The 17,939-nt window shown below is 38.4% G+C and overlaps 2 protein-coding genes across 5 annotated transcripts; one reads left to right on the top strand and one right to left on the bottom strand.

Moving 5' to 3' along the window:
• Positions 1–482: 482 nt before the first annotated feature.
• On the bottom strand, positions 483–6,983 carry dcun1d2a (DCN1, defective in cullin neddylation 1, domain containing 2a). 2 transcript variants are annotated; one of them, XM_086145144.1, is made up of 7 exons: positions 6,926–6,983; positions 5,487–5,703; positions 5,203–5,371; positions 4,767–4,897; positions 4,180–4,262; positions 1,970–2,066; positions 483–1,811 (listed from the first exon to the last, which is right to left on the bottom strand). In XM_086145144.1, exons 1-7 carry the CDS (start codon positions 6,926–6,928, stop codon positions 1,732–1,734), a joined length of 780 nt encoding a protein of 259 aa, XP_086001270.1. In that variant the 5' UTR covers positions 6,929–6,983; the 3' UTR covers positions 483–1,731. The 2 variants fall into 2 exon arrangements, with proteins under 2 accessions (XP_086001270.1, XP_086001269.1); XM_086145143.1 differs by lacking the exon at positions 6,926–6,983 and having other exon boundaries at positions 5,487–5,953.
• Positions 6,375–17,629, top strand: tfdp1a (transcription factor Dp-1, a). 3 transcript variants are annotated; one of them, XM_086145142.1, is made up of 12 exons: positions 6,375–6,504; positions 11,622–11,710; positions 11,905–11,971; positions 12,172–12,293; positions 13,157–13,278; positions 13,447–13,612; positions 13,732–13,878; positions 13,969–14,037; positions 14,397–14,548; positions 15,538–15,704; positions 16,169–16,247; positions 16,331–17,629. In XM_086145142.1, exons 2-12 carry the CDS (start codon positions 11,699–11,701, stop codon positions 16,467–16,469), a joined length of 1,242 nt encoding a protein of 413 aa, XP_086001268.1. In that variant the 5' UTR covers positions 6,375–6,504; positions 11,622–11,698; the 3' UTR covers positions 16,470–17,629. The 3 variants fall into 3 exon arrangements, with proteins under 3 accessions (XP_086001268.1, XP_086001265.1, XP_086001267.1); XM_086145139.1 differs by lacking the exon at positions 6,375–6,504 and adding an exon at positions 9,510–9,645; XM_086145141.1 differs by lacking the exon at positions 6,375–6,504 and adding an exon at positions 10,668–10,859.
• The last annotated feature ends 310 nt before the right edge of the window (positions 17,630–17,939 follow it).

The raw sequence follows: 17,939 nt of genomic DNA, 5'->3' as shown, positions 1-17,939 counted from the left end.
CTTAATTTTTCACATGGAATTAAAAAAATAGTAAATGATAAATATAATTAATATACTAATCTGATTCGATGTGTTTCTGATTTTAACCATGACATATGCTTTGGTCAACCGCCTGTTTGTTCTTATGATTTCCAATTAAATAATACCATTTTTTTTTAAACGTTTTTAGAAAACTTTCTATTGCAAACAATAAGCGAATCTCTGCGCCAGTGGAACATTGAAAGTCACTTGATCTGCTTTGATTTATTTGGGGTAATAAAAAAAATCATTATCAGTCATATCTTTTGTATCACATTATCTTGCTTTTGTGCAAAACTGGTCCACTAAGTCATTGAAATGGAAACCTGGAGCATAGAATACAATAAGAGTTTTGAATGAGATTCACATCAGCATAAATGTCCATTACATGAAGATGTGTTATTTTCCATAAAGTGTTTGAAACATGCTGCTGCCTCCCATCAACGACAAAAGGGCTAAATACATGTATATGGACAACTCATGCTTTATTCATCTTTCTTTAAATGAACAATATACTTAGGCTACTTACATGATTTATCAACAATATATCCTAATTTCACTACCTTCAGTAACACTGAACAGAAGGGCTTGAACAGAAAACATAAATATTAAACAGACAGATATTTATTGTTAAGGCTTATTGTCTTGTTGTTGCCTTCTGTAGTGTCAAAGCTTCGGAGCGCGGGGCTCTGCTCGGCCATAACACAGATATGTGCCCGATAATCCTATTCTTAAATGCTGTTCAACTGCTTAAAGTGACGATAATGTCTCAGAGGGATCAAGTGATTAAAAGTAATCGCTCCTCCAGGGAAATAAATCATCTTTTGAAAGCAAAATTGTCATACTATGGATAAGACTCACTACATTTCTTTTATAATTCAAGACACACTACTGAGATTTTTCTCGACGGGTACCAATAATGATTAACTCAATGAAAACATCGCCTAACTTGAAAATGTTTTTTTTTTTTTATGATTCAGCCTGAGGTGATGTAAAATGTGTTTAGCATGCTTTCAATGAGAAGCTCACAACTCCAATGATCATTATACCAACAGCATATTATCCATGACATTGAGGATTCCCAATAAACATCTTAGCATTTACTGTACATAAAAGAACCGTCTTTTTGCATTTATAAATTGAACATATTTATATTATTCTTCATATAGCTCTCTTTGTAAACTGTCCCAATAGATACAGTATGTACAGTAAAAACTGCAACAGTTGTTGGTGCTGGTGTAGATAGCACTCTGTCCCAAAGTTACAGTAAGACATGGGAACTTTTCAGTCACTCAGAGCTTCATATGACAAAACCAAGCCAACTAGGAAGAATTTTAAAAACACACAGCTTTCTCCTCTCCAGTCTGTTTTGAGGGCACACAGCCAATGAGCCTCCTCTCAGTGCGATGTCCATCCCCACAGGCAGTGCTCCCCACAAAGCAGAAGGACATCCAGGATACTGAGTGTCCGACAGGAGAGTCGGAGGTGGATCTGGCGAAGTCCGTAGAACGCCTCTGTCTAACAAGCACACGACCGTGGCCAGTTTTCCTCAGAGTTCTTTCTCAGCTCCCTGAAGGGTGGGTCTGGAGTGCTTCTTTTTTCTCTCTGAAGTCTACGATTTTCACCTTTTTTTTGTACAAGTCTTAATAAAAAAAACTATGAAGTCACTGTAAAAGAAACAATGTTCTTGTGTCCCCAGGGCTGGGATGTGATTTAGAGAGTTTTACGTTTCGATCCGGTTACAATCGGTCGAGCGAATTCCACAAAGTCATCTATGAGGACTGGCCATGCTCCTGAGGATCACACACACACACACAGACACATGTGCGTGCATGTGCGCACACACAAACACACACACACACAGACCAAGTCAGCATTAGAGGAACAGAACTTTACAAAGACAGTATCAAGGCTTGTGGGTTAGATCAGAATGATATCCCTGCACGCTCACCTTCCTCATCATAGTTGGACATGTCGTCTGCAATCATGTTCCCGAAGTCCAACAATAGGTTCCACGTATCTTTTGGGATGGATCTTTTATGGTGTTCCTAAAGGGAAATAAAGGAACAGGATATAAACAACCTCCCAAGTTATGGATTGACCCTGTTATGCTGTCATAGCTCCAGTTGGACAAGACTGATATAGACCAAGTGGCATCTAATTTTGATAATTTAGCACATTTTTCTATGATAAAAAGTACTGATCATTTTTTTCAACAATGTCTCTAATTTAGGTTTTTGTGTTCACATTTTCCAGCACGCACACTTGATACTAATTTTCAGATCATTGGAAATAAGTTAAAAGTTGGTGAGTCACGTTAAGAATCTGCAACAAGTAACAGGAATTCACAAGAAATTACATCTGTCACTTGAAACATGATTCCTGGTAATTGGCCAGAAATGACCAAAAAACTGCAATAAATGACCTTTGGATTTGAATTAAGTTGAATTTAGCAATTTTTCAAACTGTGGCATTTTAAAAATGTTTCTTATGTCCAGCTCCTCATACAAGTATACACTAAAAGTGAACTTAATCTATTTGTTACTCTGGCTATAAGCTTACTTCCAATTTTGAATTGACTGACATTTATCCTCCCATTTCCCTTTGCCGAGGCTGTTGAGACAGTTAAGCATTTAGTGCTTATCACCTCAATAACCCACAGCAGGGTCCTGTGGTCTGCACGTGTGTCATGTCTCCCCTCCCCCCCAAACTATTAGGCTAATATATGGCCTTGGTTCAACTGTTACCGGATGGAAGAAGAATTCTCTGTAGGTTCACTGTCTCATCAATCCACCAAACCAGATTTATATCAGCCAATTAGAAGTGGTTCCTCTGCAGTAAATGATGTGCTGCACATCAGACACGTATAAAAAGTCTCAAGGGAAATGGGGGGACTGCAATGGTGACCAACACAAGCACATCACACCCTAAGCTATAAGTTATTCGTTCATTCATTATCTAAACTGCTTATCCTACAGTCAGGGCTGCAGGGATGGGGGTGATTCATTTTAATGCATATTTAAAATGTCTATCAGCAATAATTCCGCATAAGCCTGAATGTCATTAGCTTCTTAAAAGTTAAACTTATCTTGTACTTACTCAAACCACCAGTGTTGAAAAAAATAATGACTTTATTAGAAGTTTAGTCCACAAAATGGCCATGTCTGTTATATCTGTGGGGCCACAGTGACAGTCTGTGTGTGTTACCAAGGGATTCTGTTATAGAACACAAATATGGTGATTCAGTAACATGGACCAGCAACTTCTGATGTAACAATTGTCATATTCTGTTGTAACCTCGTTTTTTTTCAACTAATTGTTTTGAATACTGTATAAAATAGTTTAGGTTAAAGTGTTCTTCCATTTTTGTTAGTTATGTGATTCAGGAGGTTACATGCCTTTACTCATTTATTTATCAAATGGATTCAGGCCTGTAAGAAAAAAATGAAACCAGCTCCCCAGTGATTTGAGCTGAGACACTGTGACAGATTACACACAGTAGTACCTTGTCTCTACTATATTGTTACACTGCACTGTTAACCTTGATGACGTGGGTGGACGGCATATCACACCAGTGTAGGCATTATTATACTAACTTTTGTTCTTATTTTGTTCTATAAAAAACACTGGGATGTGAGCTGGACAGAGAAATTAGATCTAATTTGGACACACAAAATTTATACCAGTTAAATGTGAAAAGTTACATTTGGAATCCAAAAACAATCTGGATATAATAAATACATATATTTTAGAAGAAATGAATTAGATAAAGAACTGATAGTTAAGATATTTTTCTATTCAATAATGGTCCGCATTTGTTGAGTGATATGATTGAGGTTTTTGATCAACAAGGAAAAAGTAAACTTGGAAAGGAATCCACCACTCCAACCTTTTACACTCGCTCATAAAATAACATTCCTCTACTCATGATATGTTTTGATGCAATCCCAGACGATATTCTTACTCTGTGGTGCAATGGGAAGCCTTTTTGGATAAGCAATTGCATGAAATGTAAAAAAACAAATAACAAATATTTATTGTTGCCAAAAAAAGCCCTCAAAACTCTATTGTCCCCATTGCAGCTCACACCTTGCTTGCAATGATAAATACCAGTTTGGAATATTTGATGTAAGGATTTATCATTTCACTTTTTTGACTCACCAAAAGGAATCTATTCCAAAGATCAAGGAACTTAAATCGCCCTGACAAGACAAGGTTCCAGTAGGCTACAGCCATTTCCAAGTCTGCAATCATAAAACACAACGATGAATCCTTCATATGAATCAACACATTGATCTCTCACGTAATTTAGAGCCTGCTCCTGAATATATATTTACTTGATATAAGGGCAGGGCGTCAACAAAACTAGAAATGTATCTGTATTGTTTGTAATGTTGCAAAATTCTAACTAAAACTGAACGCTTTAAGGTTAACATTATGCAAGAAGAAATCATTACATGATAGAAAGATGAACATCATACAACAAGAAACAAATTATTATCCTAGAATTCTATCTCAACATATTTAGGAATCCACATGAAATCAATCCTGTGAAAAAATGTGTTTTTTTCTTTTTGGGTCGCTTGAGCACCATTACACAACCTGAACTTAACCAAACTGCTGTCAAGTCTGAAAAAGGAAATCCCCAATATCTGAGTGGCAAAAGCCATGTGACAAAATGTAACGTTATCTTTCTGCGGGTTATAATGATATTATAGAACAGCTGTATTGATTGTCACTTTTCTTACCTAAACCTTTCTGTCCAGGATTTTTTGCAAAGTTAAAGGTGAACTGGTAGAAGTCTTTGAACTTCCCGCTGTCTTTGAGCTCCTGCTCTAATCTGGGCAAAAGCGCCTTCAGCTTCTCTGGACTGTCACACCTACATGAGAAAGTCAACTCGTGACATAAATACAGGAACAAAGTCTAAATAACAAAAGACACTCCATATGCTGATGATATCCACCCATGGCAGAATGTATGAATGTAACTGAGAATCAAAATACTGCTGCTCCTCCATTAAGTCTCTTCATGAAGACACACAATACTTAGGTTGTGATTACGAGGGTCTATATATAGACAGCCTTTCCTCCCCGGGGCTGTTTTTATAGACCACACGATGATACTTCATGCACTGTTTATGTCCCACTTCAGAGCTAGTCACAGGCTGTCAAAGTTGAAACTCACCCCAGCTCTGTCATTCCATCCAGAAACTCCTTCTTAGTGAATTCACACTGAGTGGCGGCTCGAAACTTCCACGCAACAACCAGCACAGTGATGCTGGCTGGATCCAGTGAGAGGTCATCACAAAACTGCTGGATCCCATCGATACCAATTTTGTTCTCATCCTGGGGATCTAACAGGAAAAAAAAAACAACAACTTGGGCTAAAATCTTTGGAATGGAGTTGAATTTAGCATGTTTCCTTCAAATAACAATACAAGACAAAGAGTCTTAAAATATATTCCTTACCTTTGTAACGATTATAGAGCTGCTCTAACTTTTTCCGATCAACTGATGTTTTCATGGATTCCTTACAGTAGAGATCAGGGTTCTGAAAGTAGTTGTCAGTTGCAACTTCTAATTTCCAGTCATTCTGTGTGAGGCAGTACACAGCTGTCTTCTCCCCGGCCTGCGTGAAGGACATGAACTGCCGTACCTTGTCCCTCTGCGAAGACTTCAGCTTATGCTGGACAAGCACAGGACAAGGAGAATCAGAGACAGGTGTGACCACAACAGACAGCACAGAAAACAATAAACATAAACAAAATGACACGCAGACAAGCAAACACAACAACACACACCCATCTACAGACATTCAGGCAATGATGGAGACAACAAGACGGACTGGGAGACACCCAGAAACACTCATACACAAGTCTTCAAAAGGTTAGCCTGTCACACAGACAAACATGTTATCAGTGGCACTGGAGGGACGATTGTGTCCACTCTCAATGTGGGCTTTTCTGAGGGGTGGGGGTGTTGTGGATTCTTAGAGCACATGTTGTACCCCCAGGGCCCCTCAGATGACTACAGTCAGAGTTGTAATATGAGAACGATGAGATGCCATCACTGAGACCTAGAGGTGCAGCAAGTTTTCAGTATAACGCAGGCTGCCTGTCAGGAATAATCAGCAATATCAAAAATAAAACGGATACATTAGGTTGGCTCGGCAGGGTTAAATAATTTAATAAAGCGAAATTAAAATGTGCTATTCGACAAAATGTCCCCATGAAAATAGTTACCACTTTGGTTCAAAGCGGGACCAAGCGTTAAATGTAAACAAGTAAAACGTGAAGACGTAATCATTAATAAACGGCAGAGACCGCTCACTAACTTTATGACATGCATCAGCTCTCCTCGCACTATAGTCGACATTAGGACGGAATCTATTAGATGACAACACAGCGGCTGATTCACCCGAAACACCGCACGAATTTAACGTGTACACTGGATGCTGTTCGAATATAACGGATGATTGTGCGACCAGGTGGGTGACGTTAGGTTAGCATTCTACCATCAGCTAGCGCTAGTAACTTCTGATGGCTAGCGATAGCTGAATTAGCCAGAATGCATCACCAGCATACTCAAAACGATAACATCACGGGAGGGGATTGTCAGTGTGCTCATCGATGTGTCAGAATTCAACTCCGTGTCTGTGTCTGAGGTTCAACAGCTGAGCTTCTCAGTGCCGAAGTTACCAGGCTGCCGAAAAGGGACGTATAGCAAGCTAGCTGCTCTCAAAATATCAACTGACCTTCCCTGATTCGGCAGTGAACGCTAGTAACTGATCTCTAAAGACTGCCAAACTGCGACATAATACTAATTTTAAAATAGCGTTAATAGTTATAAATACAAGCCACCGAGGCACCACACTAATGAGTGGGTTTGTGTTTATTTTGGTTACCTACCATTTTCACACCCGCTGTTTGACCAGTTTGGTAGCTCGACTATCGGTCATAGTGCGCCTGCGCGGAAGTAGTGAAGCAAATTTTAGGGTTGCAGCCACTTTGTTTGATTGATTATATTTCCTCAAGATTCCCCAGAATGCGTGTGAGGGAGATAAACAACTTCAAAACTTCTGACGAAGAAAAACTTCTTCTAAAACCTTTATTTCAAACCATGATATATCGTGTCATAATAGCTATTCCTCCAGTATACATCAATTAGCTCTAATGGCAATATGAAAGTTTCCCAATTACAAATATTATATTTTTCCCCTAAGTTAAGTGAAGCACAAATTATAAATACTATTGAAATAAATATAAATACAATAATAGTATAACTGGTAATAATATAATAATAGTAGTAATAATGATAATAGTAATAGTAAACCTATAGTATAAATACTACAAGGTGAAATCAAACAATCGTGTTTAATGAAATAAACATACAACAAATTTTAAATTTCAAACTGTGAGACTGAATCAGGATGACAGAGGGACCCTTGGTTTGTCCTGACATTGTAATTCACACAATGGCAAAAGTACCAAAATAAAGTATAAATGAGTGCTATCATTAGGTGTTAGTACACTATGTGGTCTGATCTTCAATGCTTTTTTGCTATGTTATTCCCCCTTTTCATTTGATTTGCTGAGATCATCTGCTAAACTGCCTTAACTGATATTTCTCATCAGATAGTTACTCACCGTAGTTACCTTCTCATTACATCTGTATTGCTATGTCTGTCCCCCTGGTAAGTCGATAAATTTGTCACCCATGTCAACAGACCAAGTCAACTTAAAAAAAAATCATTTTTAAAAAAAATCACAAACAGAAGCATATACTATATTCTATTTATTCTCGTAAAGACGGCCTCAACATTATTCATAACCACTTTAGAGCAACATTTTGAGGCACATCTCTTCTCTTATGACTCTGATAAAATGTGGCTTACCACATCTTATTTGATAATCAATTTTAAAATCCTCAGTGCCCTTTGCAGCACTGCCAAGTTAGGGGTAACAAACACAGAGGACTCGCTGCACTTTTTGGGACCAATGAGTCACATCAGGCATTTTTTTCCTCTTAAAGAAAAACACACTACCATCTGCCCATATTCCAGACAGACACAAGGATATGTAATGTATACATATATATAGACTATGGGCTCATATTTTTTGTTTTAATGGCATTCTTTTGTTTCAAAGTTTGAGAGTGAGAAAATGAGTGACAAGCAATGGCTACAGGACTGATATGATGCCAATCTGAACAGGCCAGCCCATTTTACCGAAGGACATATATAATGAAAATAAAATAATGTAAAAAAAAAAAAAAGTAAGAACACTATAATATATCAAATGTGATTTTAAATCATTATTTTGCCATTAAACTACCTTACATTAGCCTGACATGAATGCTTCAAGTTTCACTTCACATTTGCATCAATTGAATGTAGATCCAGGATGTGTTTTCAAAACATTTGAGATATCACAAATCCTGCGTGTAGCCTCACCTCTTTGAGTTGCATTTTTAATGACCACTAAGAAAATAAATGACTGTTTCAAAAGTTTAGAAATTGTGTTATTAACTAAAAGGTACAGTCAATTAAATAAGACCACTTCATAACCTATTATTCAGTAGCGCCAAAGCAAAACAATGGACAATTGGACAATCTTCAAACCACAAGGTAAGGGCTAAAGGATAGTTATTTTACTATTGTGTGAGACTGGTCAGGAATCGAGACAGTTACTGCCAAAGGAAATAACATGCTGACTGTATAGTAATAATAGGATATCAGAGATCTAGGCTGGGTCAGCTTGGTTTTATCTCAATGTTTCCACCCTTAAGCAAGTGAGCGCCACACACAGGGCTTGAAAAGACAAGAGTATCTTAGAACGGTAGAATTAGAATTTCTGGTTTATAGTGAAAGTGCTTGAATGGCAGAGGATATTGAATAGCAGGCAAGACACGGCAGAATATTCAGCAGATAAACATAAAACATATTATTCATGTTGGAGTACCTTTAAGCAGATTGTATGTATAATCATGGTATCTGCATGTTGTAAAAAAAAAAAACAAAAACAGACGCCTGCATTTGTCACTGCATATTCTGCTGAATCGTGTAGATTAGCATACTTTTATCAACTAATTATCTATTAAACTTCAATTATTTCCATATAGAATATAAGGATAAGATTATGTATCATTGAATTTGTAATTTAACTTGATTGAGCTTTGTCATTTTTGTGCTCAGCAATAGATGGATTATGCCATGACATTTGAATTGGCACTTCCTTTACACTTAATCTATTTTAGACTCTTTAGAAACCAAATGAATGTAGCGCAAGCTGTTTGCGCGCCGGATCAAGATTAAAATGGCCAACCAAGTGTTGGGGCAGCAGCCAGCCCACAACGATGATAAATGTGCAGAAGTAAGCGAAACCTCCTTTCCAGTAGATGGCGACATAGATATATTTAAACCCGGTTGTTAACGTTTAAGTCCGGGGATCTGGGTTTAGGGCGTGAACCACTTTGACTACTTTGCTTTCGTCCCGTCGATGCCGTCCAATCAGACGCCGCCAAAACGAGACACCGCCAAGATCAGATTGTGAGAAGCGCTGCTGTAGCAAGGCTAGCCGAGACTGGATAGATGAAGCTAATATCACTCGCTAACTTGTGAAGTGCACCGGTAAGCCGTATTTACTGAATTGTCGTGCGTTATTTTGCTGCTCGAAAGCGACATTTACCAGGCTTGCGAACTTTTCCATGTATTTCGTCCAATAAACTATTGTGCAAAAATATACATCAATTCAAAAGACACCGCTTTTGCAGCTGTTTCGGGTGGTGTTGTACGTGACAGCTCTGTATTAGCTTGCCCGCTAGGCTACTAGCTCATGACGCCACTTGGCTAACAAAGCACCGGTGGTCCTGGCTTTCCAGTCGTAACCGCGAGTTAGCGTCCTGCTAGATTATAATCAGGATGTAGTTCTAGCAGTTATAGTCTTTTAATACTTGCCACTGCACACCCCTAGCTTCTGACAAACTGTGAACCCCACCCTTATAGTTTTAACAATAATATACGTATTGGAAATTTTGCGATTATTTATTTTACAGCAGTCAAGTAACATGGAAATATTTGATTATGATCGGATATTTTATGAGGATTCCCATCAACTGCTACTAACGCTTGTTTTTGAAAGGTACAAAAAAAGAAATAAATGTGTGTGTGTGTATATATATAGCAAAAAGTTGTATACGTCACTTAAATTGAACGTGCATCCCTCAAAATTCTAAAGCATGAGCCACACACTAAAATATAAAAACATATACATGTGAACGTGTGTTTGTGTTTTATATGAACACTTTTCTGGAATCTGTGGAAATAATGTTGGGAGCACGGGTCTGTTGTAATGTCAGCATACACAACCACAACTGACCATAAGCCGCAATAAGATGACAGTTGCTGCTACTGGTTAGCGAAATGTTTGGGTGTGAATTTTTAACTTTTATACCGACGCCATTACACTATCTGAGAAAATACTCTCAAATGGTCACTGCTTTATTCTTTTTTCTTTATCACACGACGTCCGTCACTTTAGATAGGTCTTTTAGGCATCAAGAGGAACACTACTTATCAGTTACAGCCTCCATACCAGACAAACAGGCAAATCCAAGACTACCTTATTGTTTAACACCAACAGACAGAAACTACTGAAAAGTGAGCTAAACAGTGAAATGCTCCCGACTACAAAACCGTTACAGTTGAAATTTACTGTGTAATTTTTTGAAAAGTAGTTGAACTTTACAGAGTATGTTTCCTGTTTGGTAAGGATTTAGACCTCCTCTTCCTCCATTCTCAAATGCCAACAACAACAGCCGTCGAAGAAGCACGATAGTGCACTCGTAAGTGCACATAATACCCATTATCGTCTCTCATCGTGCGAGATGCACGTATCTCTGATGTCAAACCATACACAACTTTTACTTTTGTCCGCAATACAGAATCAGTAATCGCTAAATGTTCTCTGGAATCAGTTTCAAAACGTGCCTTAGCTAACTAACGTTAGCTCGCTAACGCCAAGCAAGCTGAATGTAGTGCTGTTAGCTAGCTGCACTTAACAAAAGATTGCTCGATCGTCGTATGATAAGGATGTTGTGACCTATGCATGTAGATTGTAAACCGGTAGATATGTGACCATACGATATTTACACTTTTTTCCAATGATAGTATTGCGCGGGTTGGTTAAAGTTAGCATGTTTGTGTGACCTGTAGCAGAAGTTCGCCTCTCCTCCGGACGTACTCGGTACCTGAAGTAACGTTAGGCCTGTGCACATTTAGCGTAGTAAAAGTTGCATGCATCAAGGATGGTATCGTGTTGTTTTCCAAATTCACTATGGATTCAGAGATATCCACCCGAACATTTAGGAAACTGGGGCTGTTACTAATGTTGAAACATTTTCAGTCAGTTTTTGGCTCAAGAATATTGGCCGTCAAGCCAAGCTAATGTTTTGGATGTAGCTTTCAGTGTGTTTTCCTGCAGTTTAGATGGGGCCCGAAGAAATGCAATTTCGCTCTAAACAATTATGACAATTTACAAAAATCTGACATTGAGCAAAATTGAAATTGCACCCTAAATGATTCATCTGTCTTCTTTTTGTTGTTAGGGGTCTAAATACAGAAAAAAACAGAAGAACCTCTTCCTTTTTAAGCAGAAGCTCAACTACCCAGGTCCTGTTGGATCATGGCTAAAGATGTAAGTAACCATAGAAAGAAATCTTTACTGTAAAAAATGGATCCTGCATATGGCAATCAGTTGGCTAATAATGATAAAATGATATCTTCTTAGTTGTTGAAATGTGTTTTAGATATATTCCATCAATGTATGCTTATGTTGGTTAACTGCGACATCTGTTCTTTAATTATGGGAATTTGTAATTTAACTTGCAGGCTGGTCTGATTGACACAAACGGAGAGCTGAAGGTTTTCATCGATCAGAATCTGAGCCCAAGTAAAGGTATTACATTTACTTAATGCCTGGATACACCCATGTACGAGGTGTGGTTTCCAATAGATAGGTAATTTAAAATTGACTTGCATTCAGACAAGAAATTTTCTTCCATTGTAGGCCAATGTTCTAGAGAGTGGACGATAGGGGGCAGTGGAGAATCAATCAAGAGCTCTGTTCACCACTTGTCTTCTCATTTTCTCTCTTAGGTGTCTTGTCTTTGTTAACTGTCCAGCCTACAGCTGCCCCTGTTGCCAAACAACTCCTTCCCAAAACTCTCGGGCCTTCCAATGTGAATGTTGCTGCACACGTGCAACATGTGCCACATATGGTGAGTGATGGTCCCAACAGAGAATGTTGTAATGTATTGTCTTACTTTAGAGTTTTCTCAACGATATTTTGTCAGATTTAGATAGGGTCACCAGAAAATTCAATATCTCTCAATTGTTTGTCCCAAAATACCAATGATACATTTGTTTATAGATTTGGTTGTTAGGTTTCACCATTGTGTAAGCCCCTCCTTAATCATTACGAGGTGACCGGGCAGAGGGTAGGTAGAGGCATGTGATCCTAAGCTTATCAAATCTACAGTCAGCAGGATTACACCCATCATCCCATTATATACATGGACAGTATACATAATGGAAATCAGCTTAGATATCACCTTAGTGAAGGAATTGATCACCTATCTTTTAGATAGCTGACAGGTTTAAGTAATGTAACTTCAATCAAAAACGTACAAAAGGAGTGTTGTACTCTTGACTTTTTTGTGGTATTAGTTGATATGTCTTGTGTTATTTGTAATCTGAATTCAAATCACAGCAGTTTAATCAGGCATGTTCCCATTGGGGGATCAAGCTGTACAGTGTAGAACTTAAATGAAAACTAGTGAAAACTGTGTCCGCTAACTTTACAGTGGATATTTGTGAAGAACAAGTTGCTCTTTTTGTACCCCATATTCATGATGGAAGATCATGCACTAATGTAGATGATAAATGTAGTTCATAAATCCCATCAATATCAATTTAAACTCGTTTAACTTGTTTTATTGTCGTTTGAATTGTAAATAAAATATGTGCTGTTTGTATATCAAGATTTAATGCAATAAACATATAGGGAACTCTTTTTTTTCTTTAGTTCAAGATAAGTATCAATGCTGAATATAACTTTTCCCTATATCCTTGTCTTTATAAGGTTATTGGGACACCTCAAAGACCTACAGTATCCAATACTATATTGGTAAACAGCCCACACACACCAAGTTCCCAGTTCCTGACTCAAACTCAACCATCTGACGCCTCTCCTTGGTCCTCAGGGTAAGTGCCTGAAACTTATCTGTTCATTTACTTGTAATATTGAGTTCCATAAAATCTGGTTTAAATTCCATGCATTTAATTTCAAAGCATAAAAAAAGAGGTGATGGTCATCATGAGGATGGCATTGTTGTGCTGGTGTAAATGTAGCAATGTCTGTGATGTCTGCAGAAAGCGTGGTAAGAAAGGAGAAAAGAATGGGAAGGGGTTGAGGCATTTCTCCATGAAAGTATGTGAGAAAGTGCAGAAGAAAGGCGTAACTACATACAATGAAGTGGCAGATGAACTTGTGGCAGAATTCAGCTCTTCAGACAACCATATGTCACCCAATGACTCAGTGAGTGCCACAACCCCCCTAAATTGTTTATTTTTTTCCTCACAGAATGCATGTAGTTGAAGTTAAGAACCTACCTTCGTCTCAGTGTCTTGAATGACTGTAACTGGTTTCTGTTTTAGCACGTGTATGACCAGAAGAACATCCGGCGGCGTGTATATGATGCACTTAATGTGCTCATGGCGATGAACATTATTTCTAAAGAGAAGAAAGAAATTAAGTGGATTGGCCTGCCCACAAATTCAGCACAGGAATGCCAAAACCTAGAGGTACAAATCCAAACTGAAGGTGATATCTCTGGTGAGGTCTTAATTTTTATGTTATCACACCTCAACCATTATTCCTCAATATCATTACAGGTGGAACGACAAAGGCGGCTGGAGAGGATTAAGCAGAAACAGTCACAGCTTCAGGAGCTCATACTACAGGTGGGGGTGAATTGAATGCTTATATGTGTTGTTTGGATATTTTAAAAGTATATCCATTCTACTTGTAGTGTGTGTTTTCATTACAAGACATTGTTCTCTGTTCTTGTGAATTAAAGAATACCCCTCCAAAATTTTATTTACTATGTATGGCACTTAAGTATAACAGCTATCACTCAAAATTGATTGTTATAAGGCAAACAGATTTTCCATGTTTACTATGATTTTAGTCAATGCCAGACACATTCACTTCTCCGTGCTGATTTTATTTTTGCCACACAAAGTTCCTTGCAACACTAGTCTTGGACTTTGCAACTCTTAAATACAGCTTGAAATGTTCATCTGTGTTTTGTCTCTCGCAGCAAATAGCTTTTAAGAACCTGGTCCAGAGGAATAGACAGACGGAGCAGCAGGCAAACAGACCCCCACCTCCAAACTCCATTATTCATCTCCCCTTTATAATCGTCAACACCAGCAAGAAAACCGTTATCGACTGCAGCATCTCCAATGACAAGTATGTGATTCTGCTTCACCCCACACTCATTTAGTAAGATGTGTTAAAAATGATGACAGTAGATTTTTTTCCCTTTTAAATATAGTCAAATACAAGTAAACATTTAGTTATCCTTGCCCACTAGCTTGGAGTAAAAAGTAAGGTTGAGCTGTCAAATGATCTCCCTAAATTTTTGGTTGCAAAGGTAACAGTTAACCTAACTTGCGCCAACAATGTCTGGCAATATAAAGGGTGTCATGGTTAATTACCAACTAGTTTTTGAGTTTCATGGGTTATCCACTGTTGGGCATGTATTTTCTGGAGAAGTAATCCTGCTCTCCTGTCAAGCAGTTGTGCTCCTGTTAGTCTTCACTATTGACATATTGACAACAGCAGCTCCTATCTAGTTGATCTTGAATGTAGTCATGCATTTGGTCATCAGCAATCATGTCCCTGGATCCTGGTGGCTGCCAGCATCAAATTCAAATCCGAGACTTTCACTACCGCAAAGAAAGCAGCTCCCACCTACTTTCAGATCCTTATTCAAGTCTTTATCATGGCCAAGGAAAGCTGCTTGGTATTCCCGCTATTATTGTCACCAGTTAATTCTCTATTGGTGAAAAACTTAGAACATGAACAGATCTGCAAAGTCTTTTTCTATCTTTAACACCAAATTGCACCTTTTTTACATCTGCACACTTAATGCCCCTAACAGAATAACTATTTTTATAAACGGCCCCATGTACAGCGGTATGGCACTTATTGGACTTGTTGCGGGGTATTTGGCTCTCTTAAGTTCTGAGCCCCTGACTACAGAGCTGTTTGTGTTTTATTGCTCGTGACCAAGAGAAGTTGTTTTATTTTGCTTTTATTTTCAGTGTTTCAATGTTTTTCTATCAGAGCACAGATAATGTGTATCCACATAATCAACAAAAGTCACTTGAAGTGCTAAGAAAATGAAACTGCTGATGATTCTGCCTCTTCAATATCCTTTTCTCTGTCATTCGCAGGTTCGAATATTTGTTTAATTTTGACAGCATGTTTGAGATCCACGATGACATTGAGGTGCTGAAACGTATGGGCATGGCTTGTGGTTTAGAGGTGGGGAAATGTTCTCCAGAAGACTTGAAGGTCGCACGTAGCCTGGTCCCCAAAGCCCTTGAGCCCTATGTTATAGGTCAGTATTATTTCAATTTGTTTACATCAATTATTACAATGTGAGAAAGTTATTGTTTAATTGCTGTTTATGTCAGCTAGACACCTATGTGGCATGTGCATAGCACTTCACTAAGGCAGGCTTGTCTTCACTAATAGATATTCAATTCAGGCTTGACTTTTTCAAAGCAAAGGCAGTCCTGGCAATTTGTGTAACCTTAGCATGATGTTGCAAGTGTTGTATATCTGTCCCTTTGTGATCTAAATAACACTGGTCATTTTCTACATGATCCACCTCTCCCCTGCTTTTGGGTTTAACTGTAAAAGTCCACATTGAATGAAATCCATTGTTTTTTCACCACTCAGTACTTTAAAAACCTTTAAAATGTGTGCGCATTTACAAATTAGAGTTTACACTCTGCTTAATGAACTTGATGACATGCGGCCAAATCTCCTTTATATAATTGTTCTTTCTTTTTTATCTAGAAATGGCAAAGGGTCCAATTAGTAATGTGTACATCACTGGAGGCACCTCTGCAAATGGAGCCCGTTACCCTGCAAGCAGGTGAGATGGTGTTCCTATGATCTCCTGGTCACTGCATCCCTCAGCTACCTCATCTTTTCTGAATTATTATGTTCTTCTTTTAGCGATGGTTGCACCGATGGCACCATGGCCTCCAGCTCTAATGACTCTCACTACAGTGGATCTCGTGTGGAGACTCCAGTGTCTTACATTGGGGAAGAAGATGACGAGGATGAGTACGATGAGAACGATGATGAAGACTAAGAGTCTACACTTCGCCACTCCAATAAGCACAGTCCTTCAAAACCACCTTCACCATGGGAAATTAGACCCTTTTGTGTGTGCTTCTTCCACCCCCCCCCCCCCCATTTCCCATGCCCGTTTCTCTGTTTGGCTTTCTCAGGGGTGTAGATGAATATTGAAAGAACAGGGGTGCACAGTACACCTGGTTTCTTCTGCTCCTTATTCACATGTACCTGCACCACAATACTTGGGGGAAGGTGTTGCCCAAGGGAACTGTAGTCCGCGGCCTGACCTCAAAGCTTAAGTCTTTGTATGTCTAATCCTAATTCAAAAAGCCATCCCACTAAAAAAAACCTATATAAAACCTACTGCTGTTGGAGAATGTATTATGTACTTGTTTGAATAGTTATTCCTATTATTTTGCAACTACATATGGCAGGCATGTCAATGATCAAATGTTCCAAGATGGCCAAAGTGTCTCCTTTTGTGTGTGTGTGTGTGTGTGTGTGTGTGTGTGTGTGTGTGTGTGTGTGTGTGTGTGTGTGTGTGTGTGTGTGTGTGTGTGTGTGTGTGTGTGTGTGTGTGTGTGTGTGTGTGTGTGTGTGTGTGTGTGTGTGTGTGTGTGTGTGTCGTCACAATGGCCTAAATACAGTTGCCTTGGCATCTTTGGATTGGGCTCCAACACACGTGTTGATATTTTTTGTTTTGTGTTCTGGGCAATAAGTTGAGATAGTTTATCCCTCTTTATGTTGGGCTGGCTTCCTTCTGTAGGCAGCTGCTTTCCTTATCTTCGCTAGTTTGTTGTTCTTGTGTTCTGGAGATGAGGATGTCTCACCACTCTGTACCGCCTTGGTAGTGTTTACAAGATGATGACACCAGCAAGGTAAAGACTTTCATAACCCAGGCTCCTGATAGGTAAATAAGCTTTGTTCATTACCTTGTTTGTTAAATAAATAAATCCTATTGATGATTGTAGCTTATAGCACCCTTTAGAGGCCAGTGGTAAAGATACTAGACCCTCAAACATTATTGATGTAACAAATGTGTGGTTGTATAGATCTTTATGTACTCTTCAAAAATCTCCCTTTTAAAACTGAGCAACACATGTACTGACTCTTCCAAATACCTTTTCTGTAATCTAATATAAGTTTTCAAATTAAATATAGATTGTTTTAAAAGTTTGCGCATAGTTTATGTTTCTCTGGAACGTGTACATTTCGAAGTCAGTTGATAATTCATATATTTCAAGCCCAAGAGCTTTTTTAATGGCACTCTTTTTCTTTTATAAAACTCTTAGGTGTGTTTCAAACTGGAACTACTATAACTCAGACAAACTTGCATCTTAAAATCAGCTGTGGTGACGTGAATTGATATGGTATTTGATGATATTTTAAGATGAATTACATTTTAAAACACTAAAAACCAAAGCACATTTAATCGGTCACTAGCCTGAAATAGTTTTATAGACTGAGCGGAACTATCACAAGTTAA

Source organism: Fistularia commersonii, chromosome 4 (assembly GCF_037954325.1).
Source record: "Fistularia commersonii isolate RoL2024-O1a breed Wild chromosome 4, RoL_Fcom_v1.0, whole genome shotgun sequence".
NCBI lineage: Eukaryota > Metazoa > Chordata > Actinopteri > Syngnathiformes > Fistulariidae > Fistularia > Fistularia commersonii.
This window is presented reverse-complemented; position numbering and strand designations above follow the sequence as displayed.